The 12,592-nt window shown below is 34.6% G+C and overlaps 2 protein-coding genes across 8 annotated transcripts in view; one reads left to right on the forward strand and one right to left on the reverse strand.

Moving 5' to 3' along the window:
* Ccpg1 (cell cycle progression 1) overlaps nucleotides 1–12,592 on the forward strand; it is a 68,131-nt gene that overhangs the window by 34,800 nt on the left and 20,739 nt on the right. For 5 of the 7 annotated variants that reach the window (XM_015480634.2, XM_048793720.1, XM_048793718.1 and 2 more), the window contains 2 exons: nucleotides 5–1,410; nucleotides 3,589–3,686. In XM_015480634.2, coding sequence (XP_015336120.2) covers nucleotides 5–1,410; nucleotides 3,589–3,686 — 1,504 coding nt within the window. Of the gene's footprint in view, nucleotides 1–4; nucleotides 1,411–3,588; nucleotides 4,360–12,592 lie in introns of those variants that run through there. The other 2 variants (XM_048793722.1, XM_015480639.2) reach the window with 2 other exon arrangements.
* Pigb (phosphatidylinositol glycan anchor biosynthesis class B) overlaps nucleotides 4,351–12,592 on the reverse strand; it is a 20,542-nt gene continuing 12,300 nt past the window's right edge. The window contains exons 6-8 of the mRNA XM_048793724.1: nucleotides 7,688–7,901; nucleotides 5,468–5,648; nucleotides 4,351–4,724 (exon numbers count right to left, since the gene is read on the reverse strand). Coding sequence (XP_048649681.1) covers nucleotides 4,578–4,724; nucleotides 5,468–5,648; nucleotides 7,688–7,901 — 542 coding nt within the window. The 3' untranslated portion in view covers nucleotides 4,351–4,577. The remainder of the gene's footprint in view (nucleotides 4,725–5,467; nucleotides 5,649–7,687; nucleotides 7,902–12,592) is intronic.

The raw sequence follows: 12,592 nt of genomic DNA on the forward strand, positions 1-12,592 counted from the left end.
TTAGTCATTGAAAGAAAACCTTGCAAGGTGTTGGACTCTTACTGAATCAGAGAAGATATCCTTTGATACTCAGAAAAAGAGTCTTGCTACAGAAAATCAGTATTTAAGAATATCTCTGGAGAAGGAAGAGAAAGCCATATCTGCATTACAGGAAGAGTTAATGAAGTTAAGAGAACAGATTAGAATATTGGAAGACAAAGGAAGAAATACTGAATTAGTTACAGAAAATCAGAAACTTAAGCAGCATTTAGAAGAGGAAAAACAGAAAGTGCACAGCTTCCTTAGTCAAAGGGAGACTCTGTTGGCAGAAACTAAGATGCTAAAGAGAGAACTGGAGAGAGAACGACTGATAGCAATGACTTTAAGGGTGGAACTTCAGCAGTTAAGCACGAGTCAGTCACAAGACAACTTAGATTCTCCCAATATATTGACTGAAAAAAAGGAAATAGCAGTCTTACAGGAAAGACTCACTGAGCTGGAGCAGAAACTAAACTTTGAACAGCAGCGTTCAGATTTGTGGGAAAGACTGTATGTTGAGGCAAAAGATCAGAATGGAAAACAAGAAACTGATGGAAAAAAGAAAGGTAGCAGAGGAAACCACAGGGCTAAGAATAAGTCAAAAGAAACATTTTTGGGAACGGTTAAGGAAACATTCGATGCCATGAAGAATTCTACCAAGGAGTTTGTGAGGCATCATAAAGAAAAAATTAAGCAGGCTAAAGAAGCTGTGAAGGAAAATCTGAAAAAGTTTTCAGATTCAGTTAAATCCACTTTCCGACATTTCAAAGATACCACCAAGAATATCTTTGATGAAAAGGGCAACAAAAGATTTAGTGCTCCAAGAGAAGAAACAGCGGAAAAACCAAGAACAGTTTTTCGTGACTGTTTACATCCACAGAATAAGGCACCTATGCAAGACCAGAATCGTGGAGGCCCTACTCTGCAAAGGGAAGGAAGGAAAGAGAAGCCAACTCACTTTGAAGAATTTAGAAAAAATACAAATTTACAGAAGTGCAGTGCTGAGCATGATGACTGTAGGGGAAGTTATCTCAGAAAGGCTTGTTCTGGTATATTTGAATATGCTCAACAAGAATCCCTTAATCCTTTTAAGGTAATGATGAATCCTGTAAGGATTGATGAATTTAGACAGTTAATTGAAAGATACTTATTAAAAGAATTGGATGCTTTTCATCATTGGAAAGAACTAGATCAATTCATCAACAAGTTTTTCCTAAATGGTGTCTTTATCCATGATCAGAAGCTTTTCACGGACTTTGTTAATGATGTTAAGGATTATCTTAAAGACATGAAGGAATATCAAGTAGATAATGAAGGAGTGTTTGAGAAGCTGGATGGATATATATATAGACACTTCTTTGGTCACACTTTTCCCCCTCCATATGGACCCAGGTCGGTTTACATAAAACCATGTTATTATAATAGTTTCTAACAATTTTATATTGTGGTAGCATTTTTATCATTTGATGAGTTTCTTAGGTTACTATTTCTAAAAGACATGCTTTATTATTCCTGAAAATTTAGAATAAATTGAAAGATATAGTTTTAAATTTATAAGTATTAAAAACTGAAAATTTAATATAACAATCACTGATTTAAACAGATGGTTTGATTTATATCTTAAAAATTAGTTATGGATATAGAAATCCTATTTTGGCTAATTATGTTTCTTTTTAGTATAGTTGATATGAAAAGATAATTACCTTAAGTGGAATTATTTTCCTTTAATTTCTTTATTCACCTTAGGAAGCTAGGCGCGAACAACACAAATTTTACTCTGAAATCAGAAGAGCTCACATATGTAACAATTATAGTGCCCCATCTGTTGTCATTTGTCCATTTCATATTCCAACTTAATTATTATATGTAATACTTACTACAGAATTATTTATAAGGGTAGTGCATGATCAAAGAGGCAAACTCAGCAAGCCAGAAATTCTAATGTGTATACATCATAATAACTTTTAAATCCATTGTTTATCTGCTTTTTATTCTGTAACATGAAACTCTAATACTGAAATGTTAGCTTCACTTTTTACCTTTGAGATACATATATCTATATGTTTTTATGAATAAATGTAATGTGTCTATAAAATAATGAGACTGATGTTGTCTTTAGTTATTCAGTATCTAGTGCTGTAATGAGCAAAGTGTTGGGAGGCTGTCTTGAGGAAACAAATTGAAAATTTCTTAATGTAAACAAGCTCACAAGCTAGGCAGATACAGAAAATTAAATGAAGATATGGAGGCACGTATATGGTGGCCTCAGGTGTCTGGAGATGTCTGGAAAAGCTTCATGATGAGGTGGCCTTGGAAATAAACTTGTTGAGTTTTCACTTGAAAAGCCTTGGAAATGTGAAGCAAGGTAGTGCAGGGGGGATGAAAAAAAGATCATGATGGCCTTGTTTTATGCTAAAGGATTTGTCTTGCAGGATATGCAGAATTTCTGAAGAATTTTGAAGTAGAGTGGAATTATAGATTAATTAGATGACCTTCTAGATTACTGGCAGCAGCCTGGAGGATTCATTGGAAAGGTGTGAAGCTAGAATGCAGTATAATAGTTGGGAGCTGATGAGTATTAGAACTAAGATATAAAGAGTAAAGACAGTTACACAGTAGGTAAATAGTTAAATAGTTATTTCTTGTGCAAGATAAGTAGAAACTAACAATGACTTCTAGATTTCTGGGATGGGCTACCTTGTGGATAGTGATATCACTCAGATATGGAATGCAGGAATGTGCTTTTGGGCACATTGTAAAAGTTGTGAAGGTATCTATTGACATCAATTAGAGAGGATTAGTTGGCAGTCAATTAATGTTTCTGCCTTTCTGGCCCAAACTCTCTGTGTGTCTGTGTGTGTGTGTGTGAAGACAGTCTCCACTGGAGGTATTTATCAGACCCTTGGGGAACACCAACATCGGTGCGGTTGTAGAGAAGTCTGAGAAGGGCGAGACTACAGAATAGAATCATGAAAACCCAAGTAAAAGTAATATTTAAATTGCGTCAAATGCTTTAAAAGTTGAGGACTGAAAATATTTCTTGGTTTGGGAATTGAGTGCCCAGGATGGCATTATGGACTTGCCATAATGTAGTGACAGAAACCTGCTCATGGAAACTGAGGGAAGAAATGCAGATGTTGTGAATTTTTGCTATAAAAGAAAAAGTTAAGAGCCTCTTTTGGTAAGAGATGTGTGTATATTTCTGTGAGGGATGAAGCCAATGGGGGAGGATTGATTTTTTTTTTTTTTTTTTTTTTGAGAGGAGGAAAATAATGGAAACACATCTCATTATTTTATTGTCACATTCTATTCTTATTATCTCCTCAGTATTTTCCCTTTTGTCAGTACAGTTACATTTGTCTGTTTTTGCTTTCTAAAGGGTAAAAAAATGTATAATACTCACTGAACTCCCTCTCCCCTGCTTTATAGTATGGACATAATAGGATTATACTGTATTAACATCTTTTTGCAGAATGTTCAGATAGATTAATGGAGAAAAACATTAAAATTGGTTTTTATTTAAATAAACTGAACTCTAACATAGATGAAAAATGTGTTTACTACTTTCAGTCGACCTGATAGAAAGCAACGTATGGTAAATATTGAAAACTCCAGGCATCGAAAACAAGAGCAGAAGCACCTTCAACCACAGCCTTATAAAAGGGAAGGTAAATGGCATAAATATGGTCGCACTAATGGAAGACACATGGCAAATCTTGAAATAGAATTGGGGCAATTACCTTTTGATCCTAAATACTGATTCATGATTAAGTTAAATTAGAAAATTCAGAGAGACATGGATGCTTTCTACAATATCTGGTGTTTAAACTAAGATCAAATTATCAAGATGACAGTGTCTGTCTTTCATTTTTAAAAGTTCATTTTGGTCGCTTTGTATTTATATTACACAGAAGCATCAATCAACAGCTTACTAACCTGCATATTCCAGTAGTTTAGCTTTGTTGAACGTTTTTTCCTCTTTTTTTTTTTTTGCACTGGAAAAAAGTTTCATTAAAGAAACCAGGCACGCAACAGATTTTGTGCATAAAATGAGACTTCCTAGCAGTGTATGAGCTTAAAGCAAGCTCGTCTCATATGTGACAAAGTGTAATTAACACTGATTGTGTTAGAGTTTTGCAGTAATAGAAAGTACATTGTGATGGGATTTCATCTCTTAACATTTTATAATCTTACACTTCTTGTCTTTTTGTGGGTTCAAGAGCCTGTTCACTTGTGAAGAATTTGCTGCCCTCTTAAGAGCTTGCTGACTTGTTCTCTTGTGAAATTTCGTGCACATCTGAATATTATGGAAGAAATAATAAAACTACACCATGAGGAAAACTAAAGGTCTTTATTTAAAATCTGGCATTGCATTAATATGTGATTTCTTATTCTGTGATATTTTATACAATTTCTCAGTAGTGATATTTGGTAAAGCAATCCACAGTGGCTTTTTGCAAATTCCAGGAGTTAAACTTGGTGTTGACTAAAGTGTCTATGAGCACCTGAGTATTTCTACCCAGAAATGTCAGTTTCTCTGGAGAAGCTGTAAACACAATTTAGAATTTCATCTTCTGTTGATTTCCCCATTTAAGTTTTCTTTCATAGACATATATGTGACTTCCAGTTCGACCCTCCGGCAAGTGAGTGTGGAAGAAAACAGCAGTTCTCTCATAATTTCTTGAAATTAGGAAAGTACTTATTTCCTAGAAGTAAATAAATGTTTAAGTAAATAAAGGCTACATTTTGTTGTACTGTTTCAAAGAATTTTAGAACTGTCCATTCTAATCGCTCCTCTGCAACATTTTTCTTCATAAAACAATATTTCTTTTTTAAAAAATTTTTTACTGGTGCATTATAATTATATAAAGTAGTGGGATGCATTGTGTTGTATTCATGGATGCACACAGCACAATTTGGTCTATTTCATTCCCCAGTACCTCTCCTTTCCCTCTTCTTCTCCCTTTCCCTGGCCCGCATCCTCTACTGATCTCCCTTATATTTTCATGAGATTCCCCTACCCTTGTGTTTTTTCCATTTTCTCTCTAGCAGTCACATAAAGGAAAGCAAACATAATAGCCCTTGACTTTCTGAGTCTGGCTTATTTCACTTAGTATGATTATCTCCAGTTCCATCTACTTTCCTGAAAAGGACACAAGAGTTTTTACTCAGCCATCAAGAACAAAATTGTGTATATATAACAACACATTTCCTTTATTCACTCAGAATAAAACAAGATTCCTTTAATAAAAGAATTAACTTATAATAACAAACATACCTCGACAGTTTTAGAACTGGGGCTGATTTTGACTGGGAAAAAGACAAATTATGGAATATGGGGGTTGAAAAAGACTATAAAATAGCTTATGTTATTTTTTTACCTGTGTGTTTGCTAAACCTGGGGTTGAATAAAAACACTGAGTTTTTTTTCTTTTTCATGTTTACTTACCTCCTCCAAAACATTGAAGATGATCAAGTAAGTAGGCAGTGATGCATCATCAGGAAGCTCTTTATGTAACCAGATTAAGGGATTTAGGTAGAATGTATCTGCTTCATCAAGATACTGACTTTTCCCAGTCAAGTCTGGGGGACACTGGAGAAATCTCATTGGAAGTGGACAGTGCACATGGCTATGAGAAAAATGTTATCATAATATTTACAAGAGGTTAAAGACATGGTGAATGTTTTCTGTTACTCTTAAGATATAGCATGTAACAGTCAGCAATTCCAATTAATGTGAAGAAGGAAGTCCTTAATACATATTACCAAACATGGAGAACATGATTCTCCACGGCATAAACAACAAGTCCAAACTTAAACATGAAACTCCCATTTCAAGGAACAAAGTAAATAATTTAGCAGCAGAGTACTGTTCCAAAAATCCAAATATTCTTTGGGATCAGGTAAGTTACCTCATTATACAGTAATTCTCTATAGGCTTATTGGGCAAGGTAGGAAAGTAGTTAATAATGAAAAGGAATTTTTGCTTTCTTGCCTTTCTGGTCTGAAAGAGGATGGATTACATCTTTAAATGACAAGTTTTACATACTTATGTAAGATTACTAATAGGGAGCAACAAATGTTCACTGATTAACAATCTAAGTAATGGTTTTATTGTGGTATAGAGTATAAAAAGATGGATTTGTCTTTAAGGCCATGCAAAATTCCATGTTTTTAATTGTCTGAGGAAAAAACCAAACTTGATAAAAAGATTTAAAATGTTCAATTAGAGGGCTAGGATGTAGCTCTGATAGAGTGCTTGCCTAGCAGGTGCAAGTCCTGAGTTCAATCGCAGGCAACGGGGGAAAAAAAGAGAAAAAGACCCAGTTAGAAATGAAGTAAAATTATGGAGTTTTATCTGTGAGATGCATATCAACTGAATTAAAGACTTGCTACTTCATAACTCATGGTTTTGGAGATGAAAAGCAGAAATTCCTGAGAATTTTAATCTGGAATGGGCACTGGGCCTTCTGTTTTTAGTTTTTTTTCAGATGTGCTTTGAAAAAGTACAAGATGAGAAACTGGGTGTGGTGGCTTACACCTGTAATCCCAGCAGCTCAGGAAAGCTGAGGCAGTAGGATTACAATTCCAGGCCAGCCTGGGCAACTTAGTGAGACCCCATCTCAAACAGCTAGGGACGTGGCTCAGTGGCAAAATACCCCAGGTTCAATCCCAGTACCACACACAGAAAAGTATAATATTAACTATACAAAAGTGAAAGACTCAACCCCTATTATATATGGAGAATATCTTGTTACCACTAGAATTCCTGTACCACCAACATGAACATGGAAGGACAGCAAATGTTCCCCACTAAGCATGCATATATCTATATATCTCTATATAGGTACATAGATAGGTAAGTAAGTAGATAAGCATATGTATAATGTATATAATATAAAATTTATTTTGAGAGGACTGTATAGAAAAGAATCCTCAAGTTGAAGGAATACTTGAGGTCTTCCATCTACCCTGTGGCTTTTGCAAGGCAATTCCAACTTAGTAAATTATGTGTTTATGATTGGCACTTGAGTATTCCAAAATGTTAAATTCTCTTAAAATTATATCCATGGTGATATTAATTTAATGTGCACATTGACTATCAACTCCAGATTGTTTGAAGCCCGGTTAAGTTAAACAGTTGTAGAATTTTATTTGGGGAAGCTAGTTGCTTTGCTCCTGTACCATTCTTGACTGTTGGTAACTAGGATAGCTTCTTGGAATACAATCATAGGACCAAATGGATATCTTTTTGAATGCCTTGTACGGTAAGGCAACATTAGTATTTTATATTTCCTAGGAATACTTAATTCAAGCATTAGACTATCACTTAATTGTACTCCCTGATTTTTATGGATGAGACAACTGATGCTCCAGAAGATTAAAAGACTGGTTTAAGACTGAGACAAAAGTACAAATGCAAATCTGAACTAGAATTTAGTGTTCTGAGATTAATTCAACGTTGTGTAAATAAAATTTAAGTATAAACTTTTTAAAAAGTATTTAAAAATATGATTTTCATTGATAGAATAAATGATTTTTAAAGTACAGTAAATAAATGAGTGGAAGTTTAAATTTTCTTATCATTTGATCAATGATCAATTGAAATCTGAGAATTTTAAAGTAGTTTTATTTTCTCAATAATAACATATATAACAACTTTTATTACCTGTAATAAGGAGTAGAGTGGCAAGGCATCATTATAAATACTGAGGCTGAAGATTTATTGGGACTGTTGTGACAGACTTTTTGAATATGACTCATGACATCAAGAGTACCTCGTTGATGAACTAAACCAGTATAGAGTGCGAGGAACATATTTGATAAAAACAGGAAACTTAGAGCTGGTTTTTTCCATGCTTTCAGGTGGGCTAGTGAGTATCCTATATGAAGATAGGTACATTGAATTGTAAAACTGGCAATCTTTTGGTTTCTTATGTTAACTGCAGATACATTTGTAATTTCATGGAAACGGCATAAACTGCAATGCTGTTGTAGACACAAAAAATAAGCAGTAAGTCATAATTTTTGTGACCATTCACTATCATTGTATTGTCATCTAGGTCTGAATCTTTCTAGTAAAAGATACTGTGGTGTGGTATATTAGCTTATGGCTATTGAGTCTAACATGCAGATTTTAAGTCTAAGGGTTTTCAAATCATCTGACAAAGTTTCCCAAGGGAACTTCAGAATTTGAAGTTATTAAAGGGAGAGTTAGACACATTACAATTATATTAATGAGTGAGCCATGAAAAGGCTAAGATGCACGTTTGTTTTTTACAGGGAAGTAACAGTTTCTTCAATACATATTATAAGATACTAGATTTTGTCACTCAGTAGGCATTTTTAACTGAAATTGAAATAATACAGCAAAATAGTTTTCACTGAAAATGATCCACTTTCAAATGACCTAGCTTCAGAAAGTAGTAATCACCACCACATCAATGATGCTTTACCTGACTTAAAATTGGAGATTTTGCCAGTCACTGAAGATGTGGGACTTTATATGAACTCTGGTGATTAGCTCTCAAAATATGGAGCCTTTCACTTCACACATTGGCTAACTAGATGCCAAACATCGCTTTCAAATTCTTAATTTAGAGTAGGTATGTAGAATATCTCTGGGTGAATTGTGTAAGTGATAATAGTTTACCATTGGAGAACAGGCTAGGTGATTACGGACCAACCACTAGTATATTTATATTTGTACCATGAGCATTTTATTTTACAGTAACATAGTTTTTATCAAATTCTCATCAGACTTCTGTTAAAAAAAAAGTGCTGTAAATCCATTAAATCCCAGTTGATTACTTTCAAGGACAAATCTAAAAACTTGAGTATACATTCTTTCAGTATCCACAGGGGTCTGGTTAGAATATACCTCTCCCCAAAGAACAAAAATCCTCAAATGCTGAAGTCCCTTATATAAAATGATATGCATATTACCTATGCACATTCCCCTGATTATTTTAAATCATCTTTAGATGACTTAAAATATCTAATACTGTGTAAATAGTGACATATTATTTATGGAAATAGTGATGATGGTGATTTATAGAATAATAAGAATGAAAAGTCTGCCAGTACATTTTCCTGAATATTTTTAATCCTTGGCTAGTTTGAATCCATGGATGTAGAACATGCAGAAATAAGAGTATATAAGAAGGCCTTGTGTAAGTTGGCCCTTTTATTCAGCCATGCCTCCAAATCAGATATTATTTAGCTTGACATACATACTTTAGTTTCGGATATTTAGCATGGCAATTATTCTCCAGCAAGGATTAATGAATTTCTTCTCACCAAGTTATGGTTCATGGCAGTGGACAACGATGGGAAAGCCAGTACATTACTAATTACCATCACATTTACTGAGGAGTGGCAAGGATGCATCCTGGTTTGGGCAAGAATTATCAGAAAACCTAATGTTAAGAAAAAAATCTCTACTATGTTCTCTACTACTTTCTACCAATTAGAAAATATATGAGTTAATCTTTCTACTTTCAAATACCCTGAGAAAGCTGTTAGGTCAGTTTAGTTTCAGTGATTACATGAGAGAAAGAGTAGTTTAATTTTGGAGTGGGATTTAAGAGGACAGGTATGGGTAAATGGTGAGACTTTGAACTTTTAACCACAATGAGAGTACTGGGTAAGGACAGTGGTATTAGGATGAATTTTGGTTGCTACTTTCTTAAGGAAACAAGTTGTATTTTCATGTTGTATAATGAGAAGTAAATAGATGATGTCCAAAACAAAGATCATTAGGTAGCATTGTAAGCATTTTATTTAGAAATAAGGAGGTAAATACCAAAATAACCTGTTAAAAGAATGTTTAAGTGATTGCTTGTGGGGAGTTTTAGGAGGGAGTGCAGAGGAAGATCATTTTTTTTTTTTAAACAAACTACTTAGGAATGACAATTCAAACAGTGTGCATGTGCAATTTCAATAACAAGATCAGAATATAGAAAACAAAGTGGCCTAATCCAAGAGAAGCAAGTCTACCTTGGCCACTGTGTTAAAAACTAATTGATACCCAACTCAGAATTGGCAGCACGTACTAGAAACATCAGTATCTAGTTTGAGAGGAGAGGCATAAGCTAAGAATTTCAGCAATTTTAAGCCAGAGTTTTCCTTTTACAGGTAAACTTGAGATACAATTTTATACATGTCACTACAGATCACAACCAATCATAGAAGGTATGTTTATAGAATCCTAGAGGACTGAGGAAAATTCAGACTAAGCAAGATAAGTTACTGCAGACTGAAAAAAAAAAAACAAAACCCTGCTATAATTTATTATTCTTCCTATGTTCAGTTCCATTATTTCCCTATCAAATGGTTTGGCCTGGCCATTTGAATTGCTTTGAGCAAAGAAAATGTGATGGAAATTCAGAGCCAGGGATCCCTCTCTAGTGATCCTGGATATACCAAGTGAATAGACCTCAGCTAGCCAATGGGAGGATGAAAGAACAGAAGAGCTGTCAGCCTTAGCCAACAACTGGATCCCAGACATATGAGAGCCCTGCCTAGGTCAACAGAGCTGTCTAGTCAATCTATAACTGGTCACATCTGCATAAGTGAGCACAGCAGAGATGAGAACAACTGCACAAATGAAATGTAGACTTGTAAATAATACTATATGGAATTTTAGGCCACTAAGTGTTTTTCTTTTGGAAATGATGTCTCACTACCTTGTCCAAGCTGGACTAGAACTTGCAATCCACTTGCCTCAGCCTCCCAATTAGCTGGGATTACAGGCACAAGCCAACATGCCTGGTCCAGCCACTAAGTTTTGAAGTGGCTTATTAGACATCAGTGGCTGACAAAGTTGTCTTTTTTTATATAAAATAAGGTTAAAATAGGTCATACAAACAGAATAAGGCTCAGATTTGTGATATAACAATTTCAGGTGTCAGGAAAGTTTCAAGTTTCATCATTTAAAACACCAAGAACTGCAAAGAGCCATTTTTCTGACAGTGTTTCCTGAATGTCCAGATTTCTGTCTAGGTGAGCTCCTGCTGGAACCTCCTGGCAGTAAAGGTTTGTTGACTCTTAGTGGAAGTACAAATTATCTAGGAATCAGAGATTCTTTGGGCCCATCCTAGAATGTTAGTTCTATGTGTCTGGAGAAAAGAGAACACCTTGTGAGGAGATGAGGTGTTTTTCTAAGTCTCCATCCTGAATAGATACTTAATGAAAGGGTGATTGTGGGGCTTGGGATTGAACCCAGGGCCTCACGCTTTCTAGGCAAGTGCTTTACAATTGAACTATACTCCCAGACCAAGAAATGGATAAAAATCCATTAAAATGGGGTCTTTTCATGCCTTCATCAAATTTTATCTCAAATTTTGAGACTCAGAATAGGGCCTAATTACAGGCATCCCCCCACTTAAAAGACTCAAACTTATGGACTGGGAATGAGGATTCAGACACTTTGACATTTCTGTAAATGCTTTATAAGAAACAGGGCACAGAAGAGGACACAGAAACACCCAGATTCCTAAATAAACCAAACCAAACCATAAACAGATTGACAGATGGGGACACACACACATTTGTCTTCCAGTACTCTAACAATGCTTAATTATAACTAATGCTCAAGTCACTGTAAAAATAAAAACTTTAAAATCTAAAGTGATTTGTTAAAAGACTTCCTCTGGTAAATGGACCCACTATTATTAAAATTTGCCAAATGCTGGGCTGGGGTTGTGGCTCAGTGATAGAGCGCTTGCCTCACACACGTGAGGCACTGGGTTCGATCCTCAGCACCACATAAAAATAAATAAATAAAATAAAGATATATATATTTAAAAAAAATTTGTCAAATGTGTATTTGTATATGAAGTAAGACTACAATAACAAAATTTGAGGGTTTGGTTTCAGTACTTCATATAAGTCACATACATAGATGTATGTACTCTCTACTATTTAGATAAATATATACATCTGAAATCTGTAGGAGCTGATGTGTACTTGGTCAAAGAAGGCCACCTAACTCAATGGGTCATCTGGACTTTTTTTGTTAAGTAAAATTAAGACTTAGATTTGTAACTCTGTAGTTTTTTCCAGTCTCCAGTCCCAGTCCAAGTTGGTAATTCATTTCTTTCCCTCCTAATTCAGTTATTATTTTATTAAGGTTGTACTATTTGAAGGAAGCTAAAGTAGATTCAAATTTACTTTGAATTAAATTTGAAGTTAATAAAATTTTAATTCTTAATTTTCCCAAATCAATCAATGCAAAAATTCAGATTTTTTTGAGCTAAGTCAAATAAGATATTTTTAAAAAGTCACAGGTAAAAACTACAATGCGTATACCTCATGGAAAAATAGAGAAAGGGCCAAAAATAAAATCACAGGAGTGAATTCTTTTAAAACTATATTCACGGCTAGGTGTGATGATGCATGCTTGTAATCCCAGCAATTTGGGAGATTGAGGCAGGAGGATCGCAAGTTTGAGGCCAGCCTCAGTAACTCAGTGAAACCTTGTCTCAAAATAACAAATATTAAAAAAAATTCTCTCTCTCTTTCTCTCAAAAAAAAATCTCTTAACAAATCATAAAAGCTGTCTCTTATACAC

Source organism: Marmota marmota, unplaced genomic scaffold (genome assembly GCF_001458135.2).
Source record: "Marmota marmota marmota unplaced genomic scaffold, marMar, whole genome shotgun sequence".
Taxonomy (NCBI): Eukaryota; Metazoa; Chordata; class Mammalia; order Rodentia; family Sciuridae; genus Marmota; species Marmota marmota.